At 31.8% G+C, this 6,989-nt stretch overlaps 1 protein-coding gene across 1 annotated transcript in view; it reads left to right on the plus strand.

Moving 5' to 3' along the window:
* LOC106471512 (ATP-dependent RNA helicase DDX39A-like) overlaps positions 1-6,989 on the plus strand; it is a 17,098-nt gene that overhangs the window by 1,402 nt on the left and 8,707 nt on the right. Inside the window, exons 2-4 of the mRNA XM_013932114.2 lie at positions 3,208-3,415; positions 3,944-4,071; positions 5,497-5,832. Coding sequence (XP_013787568.1) covers positions 3,217-3,415; positions 3,944-4,071; positions 5,497-5,832 — 663 coding nt within the window. The 5' untranslated portion in view covers positions 3,208-3,216. The remainder of the gene's footprint in view (positions 1-3,207; positions 3,416-3,943; positions 4,072-5,496; positions 5,833-6,989) is intronic.

Here is a 6,989-nt window from a genome sequence, read left to right on the forward strand (position 1 = left end):
AGAAAAACTTTATTATTAAAGTTTTTCTTCAATACCCATTCAAGCCGTCTCCAACCATTATTAGTCTCAAAGTGGGTTCCTCATCATCAAATATTGTAACATCATTAGCATAAAATGTAGTATTTCAGCTGTTTGCCACTGAGGTCTCCCAGAAAACTAGCAATTCAAATTCTTATTGGAATATAGTTTATACAGCCTACAATGTATAAGTGACATCATAGTCATGTGTTAGGGAAACTTGTTACTTATTTTGACATATTGACATGATGAGAGGTGTTTATTAAGCTGTATATAATGAAGCTCTGCTCAGCTTTTGATTGCTAAAGTCATATAATAAGAAGTTTTATATTTCCCTTATAACTTATGAAACAAAAATATGCTTCGTTCATGGCTAGTATCAATTAAATGTAATGATTTTACTTCGGATATTAACTTTCTTTTGTTATCAAACTTTTAAAAACTAAAGAATTTCTTCTCAGTTACCAAAGAGAAGCTGAAGCTTTTAGAAGCAACTGCTCTTTACGAATTATGTAGTATCACATAACAGTTTGAGAAAGGGTTTGCTTGTAAAATTGGTTAATAAAAGCCATTAACATGCCACTTGTTCCAAAGTATTATCCCACAAAGTTTGGTTGAGATGGCCCAGTGACATTGGAGTAGTTAGATAACACAGACAGACAAAAACACAGATTTTTAGTGCTTTATATCTATATATGAATAAATATATATATATATATATATGTATAGTTAATCAACTGTGTCAAGAATTTTCCACATGGGCATGATTTAAAACTTCGTAATAGCTCAACCCAATACTAGCATATGCCATATTCCCCTATCATTTGATCACAAAAAATCTCACCTTTTGTAACGAATGAACCATATTTTGGCAATGAAGTTTGAAAAAAAACCTTTACTCAAGGTAATTAAAAAAAATTCAATCAATGTTCTTCCATTGCATCTTCATCAGGGCTAGTAGTACAAGAAATGAAGCCACAGTGGCAAAATGTTGGCTGAAACAGTTTTATTATTATTATTTGAAGAGCAAAGATTATTTTTCTAACTGTATTGCTGGAATGTCTAAATCCCAGAAGTGTACACTACAAATTCTAAAAATAAACCTTATTTAAGAAGTTTACAGACAGTTGACTTAATGATAAAAAGTGATGATAAATTCGAATTGTTTTTCAATCAAGTTAACATGAATAATGAGGTCCATGAGGGGGGTATTTTTTAGGACCCTAGTTGGTTCTTAGACTCTTATTTCTAAACACAATGATCTTAGTGACTGGACTAGAATGTGGTTAAGTTTCAATATCCAGAAGTATAAAGTTCAGTCCTTAAAATTAGTGATGGCATGTGGCATCTCACGATGACAAAAAAAGCATCATAAGAAAAAAAGCTTGACATATTTTTTTCCTTTAGTGAATAATGTCAAAGATTAAGATTTTATACAAAAATAAAACTGATAACTATGTAGAATATTTAATGATGTCAGTCATGACGTAGTTTAATAGATTGCTGTAACAAACCAAGGTGAACATCAAACGTGTTCAAGGCAAAGTTGTAGTATATATAGATTTGAAAGCTTGGACCTATCTATCCAGATATTTTTGAGTAACCCTAAAAGTACTGTCTTATTTTACGGATAACTATTTAATCTTGCCATGATAATCCAATTTTAATAGCAAATAAGATTAATTCGATGACGAGGAACCCACTTTGAGACTAATAATGGCTGGAGTCGGCTTAAATGGGTAATGATGATTAAATGGCTGATGATGACAAAACCTTGTCGAAACGTTGTACATTTGCTGTCATGTTAAACTTATATTAAAGTTTTTCTTCATTACCCATTTAAGCCGTCTCCAGCCATTATAAATAAGATTAATGTTTCAAATATTAAGCATTTTGTTTACTTAAATTTTTTTATTACATTTCTTTAGGTATGATAGCTTAATATTGTCAAATGTTAAATTTCAAAAGTTTTACTGATATATATTTTATTAGTTACTGGCATTGATAGCTGCAATAATACTGTCACAAATAACAAGGGAAACTCAAACTTCCTTTCTGTAAATGTCATGGCAGATGGTGACAGTGATAAAGTGGTGATTTAATTTACTACTTTAAATGGACAGTAGTGTGACATATTTTCTGCTTGCTTTTTTACAAAGTAGTAAGTTCAGAATGAAGAATATTGATGTTTCAAAACAAAGATATTTTGCTATAATGATGCAGTAAATTTAAGGGCTTTTAAGGGAAAGCTCGATAAATATTTGAATAAGAACTGGCTTTGAGTGTTTTTTAAGTTTAGAGGATTAGACAGTTTATACGCCAACAGGCCACTTGTCCTAAAATGTTATGTAATTTGCTAACATTAAACGGAGCAAGATTCATTTTGATTTTGGCTTGATTTAGAAATTTAAGAGTGTTAAAATGGGGTGTGACAAAGTTCTTGCCTAAGAGGTGACTTCAGAGTGGTTGTTGAACACCCATAAACCTGTACTGAGTGTGTAGGTTTGAATGAAAGAAAACAAATTTAGTTCGGGATTCAATTTATAGAAATCCTGAATTTAAGAGTGAGAGGGTTATAATAATCTTGAATAAGACTAGTGAATCTTTTACTTGGAGTGCATTATGTAGTTTGGGTTTTCATACTTAAGATATCAATGTGTGTAGGGGGTGGGCTCCTAGAATGATGCTTGAGTTAAATAAGAGCTGGAGTGTTTTTTTGTAGTATCTTGATTCACGTCTTAAAAATTGTTAAGAGACTTAGTTGTGTCCTAAGTGGTTGAATGATAGGGTTGGAAATTCAAATTTGAGTACTGGTGGTGAAGCATTGCAGTTTCAGGTGGAGAGTCACTCTTCACCAAAGTTATATATAATTTATGGCTATAAACTTGGAGAATAGTTTGTCTTAACGTGTTGAGAAAATAATATTCAGACTGGCATGAATAACTTGTATTAGTGACTGATTTTAAACTGTTTATTTGATTATTTTTTATGTCTAATATCAGTCTTAGTGTTTTATTGTGTAAAAAAATCATATTTAAGTAAATATTAGCACCTTCACTATCTGATGATTAATAAAATATTTATCACTAACCTGGTGTATGTTTAATATCTACATCAGAAATATTACAGTATTTTTAATGTTTTAACTTTCTGACAGAACCACTGCTTTAAATCTCTTCTTCTGTTTAGTTTAGTGTCATGGCTGAAAACGATACTGAACTCCTGGACTACGAAGAGGAGGAAGAACAGGAACAACCAACCAATGATACGGTAGTAGAAACAAAGAAACCAACTGGTGGCTATGTATCCATTCACAGCTCTGGGTTCAGAGATTTTTTATTGAAACCTGAACTCTTAAGAGCTATTGTTGATTGTGGATTTGAACATCCTTCAGAAGGTGAACTCTTGATTTTTTTTGTAGATGATATATGTGCCTAGTTGTAATGGATAATTTAAAATTTAATATCCAGATATGAATAAACATTGAGAAATTCACTTTTTTGCCCACACGACAATTTGTTTTGCTTTAGTTCTAGACCCAAGTTTTAAAATTACATCTGAATCGTTATTTTAAGATACCTTAGCAGGGAAAAATTATTAGACAGAAACCTGCTACAACTGTAGGTGGCCATCTGGGCAACTAAAGTATAACAAAGAAACACCCACTGATGTTGTCTAAATGTCAACATTTCATCCTTCAAATTTGTTTAACAGTAACCAATTACCAGTGATTATGTGCAAAGCACAAGAAGTTTCAAAATATCACTTTATGATCAGTTTCCTCCTTTAATAAGTGCTATTTTCTAATATGGTATTTTAACTTCTTGTAATACATTAGAAAATCATGGAATTTTCAAGTTTTATAGTTAAAAGTTTTGGATTGTTTTCTTTGATAGATAGAATTAGTTTATTTTTCTGCTTTTAGTTCAACATGAGTGTATCCCACAAGCAATATTAGGAATGGATATTTTATGTCAAGCCAAATCTGGTATGGGAAAGACTGCTGTTTTCGTGCTGGCCACGCTTCAACAGTTAGATCCTGTTGACAGTCAGGTAAAATAACAATGGCTTTTACAAAAGATATGGTTAAGTTTATTGCATCGACCAACCTCAATCTAAAAATCCTAGTTAAAAGTTTTCTATTAAATTTAGATTCCCAGAGACCAAACATTTAGCTTGCTTATGTAGAAAGTCATTTGGTTGGGTTATCATGATTATATTGAAACAAATTACAAACAGAGCAATTTGGTGACTACATTTACGTACGATAGGAATGAGTTCAGTGAAGATCATGTAACTATGACTCTCTTAAGGTACCAAATGCCTCGTCATCTTATTAGTGACGCGCATGAATGGAATAACGAGATTCCCACTGTACCTATCTACTATCTAGCGAAACCACAGCCAAGGGAACGGGCTTGGAAAAAATCATGAATTAAATTAAGCATATTTTTCTGAACACTATATATATATATATATATATATATATATTTATTTATTCAAGGCATTTCATTGTATGACAAATGCTTGTAATATTTTATCAATTTTTTATTGGCTATGATGTCATTATTACGTGTGCCTTAAGTATAGTAGATAAGCAATTTAACTTATAAATCCCTGCAACTATGTTATTCGTATATCTTGAAAACTATATGTGATATAAAGAAACCAAATACAGTTTTTTTTTTATACCTGACAAAGTTTAGCTGTTTTTTAGAACTGCAGAAGAGTATCTTTGAAAACTTCTGTATAACCAAATCACCTTGCATGCATATTGAATAAATACTTTAAACTTCTGCAACAGTTCAGTTGAACTTAATTAACGTCTCAGTCAAAGAATAAGAAAAATGCAAGTTTTGTGTTTCATGCTGTGTCCTTACTATGCTTCCCTACAACCAGCTACAGAATTTGTATCATTTGTAGCCATATAGCCAAATTTTACACTCGTATGAAATATTTACCAAATTTTATATTTTCAGCCGTTAGAGAACAAAAGTTGGTCTCTTAGGTCAGTTGTTCGTGCAGATCGCATAAATTATTTATTACTCATTCCTCATACTTTAAACACTATATTAAATTTATAGCTCTAGTTTTTAGGTATTTGTAGTTATATTTTTTAGTAACTAAAGTGGAATCAGTATTATCTCATAGACATTTTGGTTTAAGAATCTTATCCAGGATACAAACAGTTAATTGATTTGAAGGTGTTTTTAAGCAGCAGTTTTCTTTAATAACATGTATTAAATATTGGTGTACACGGTAAAAATCGTGTTAAGCTTTGCAATTTTACCAGTGCAATGACTAAAGCTTGAGGAATGATGACTCGTGTTTCAAAAATTTCAGGCATCATTGTATTCAAAGGTGTTTTTCCCCATTACTGTTATTAATCTCTAAAAAGACTATGCCAATAAATGTGTCTGTGTCACTTGTAGATATTTTTTTTATGTAGTGTTATGTTTTTCAAATTATGTTTTCCAGGTGTCTGTTCTTGTAATGTGTCACACCAGAGAACTGGCTTTCCAGATTTCTAAAGAATACGAGCGGTTTTCTAAGTACATGCCTACCATCAAAGTAGGGGTTTTCTTTGGAGGAATGAACATTGCCAATGACGAGAAGGTCCTGAAGACTAACTGTCCCCACATAGTTGTTGGAACTCCTGGCCGCATTTTAGCCCTGGTGCGTAACAAAAAACTGAACCTGAGACAAGTGAAGCATTTCATCTTGGATGAATGTGATAAGATGCTGGAACAATTGGGTAAGATATTTTTGTTGATTATTTACTGTAAGTTTGAGAAAGACACTTTATTTCCATCAGTGTAACGGGTTATAACTTTCACCACTCCTCAGTGATGGACACGTTTGACATTTTTGGAATTTCAAGCAGGGATGCCATACTCCAAAGGTCATAACAATAGGGAAAAAATATTGGGTGTCCAGGGGGTTAACAATCCCCTGGTTTGGGTTAAGAGGTCAAAGGTGATTTAATCCATTTAATATTATAGAGTTAATGTTGTAAATACACATTTTTCTGTAGTAAATAAGCCTTGTAATTTATGACTTTTAAAGCTAGATAAAAAAACAAAATTATGATGCAACAAAGGTATTGAGGTGCGACAACATCTTGTTGTGCCACTGCTACTGTTTCATTTATCCGCTATTACATATTGTCATCTTATTTGTGTTATATTTCATATCTAATTAAGAAGTAAGGTTATAATAGTTCTTGGTGAGTTTTTTTATCATCAGAAAACCTCCGTATTAATGTGTATAAAGCAAAAACATTAAAAGTTATTATATAATTCTTAGTTCACCGAGATTGCAAAATGTTAATGTCCCTATTTTGCTAAAGAAAAATTTCTAAAGAACCATTTAAGAAGAACGAGTACCTGCTCGTTTGATAAAATCTTCTTTATAAGGTATATTGAAAACTAAAAGTAGGATAATTTGACATAGAACTGAACTGGAAGTTGTTACAAGTCTGTAATAGTTGTAGACAAACAGCCGAGTAGCAAAGTTTTCACGTGTGATTCCATTAGTGCTAGTTTTATTTGTCGTTTTGTAATTCATGCATATATTGTAATAATCTAGGCCTTTTGTGCGTATAATATATATATACCAATCGAAACATTTGTAAGGATCTGAATTTTAGTTTAATCCTTTTGAAGTATTTTTATAGTTTAGAAATACTTAATGCAAGCCCCCCCAGTGGCACAGCGGTATGTCTGTGGACTTACAACGCTAGAAACTGGGTTTTGATACCCGTGGAGAGTAGAGCACAGATAGCTTTGTGCTTAACTTCAAACAAACAAAACTTGATGCAAACATAATCTAGAAATGGTACTCATGTTTTAAGGCCCATTTTACCACCTTTTTATTTTACTTTTCACAAAGATTAAGTGATACAGAACTAGGTTGAATATGTGTGTGTGTTGCGAAAATACTGTAAAACATTGTAATGTCATATAATGGTC

The sequence above is a fragment of the Limulus polyphemus genome, unplaced genomic scaffold (assembly GCF_000517525.1).
Source record: "Limulus polyphemus unplaced genomic scaffold, Limulus_polyphemus-2.1.2 Scaffold4668, whole genome shotgun sequence".
NCBI lineage: Eukaryota > Metazoa > Arthropoda > Merostomata > Xiphosura > Limulidae > Limulus > Limulus polyphemus.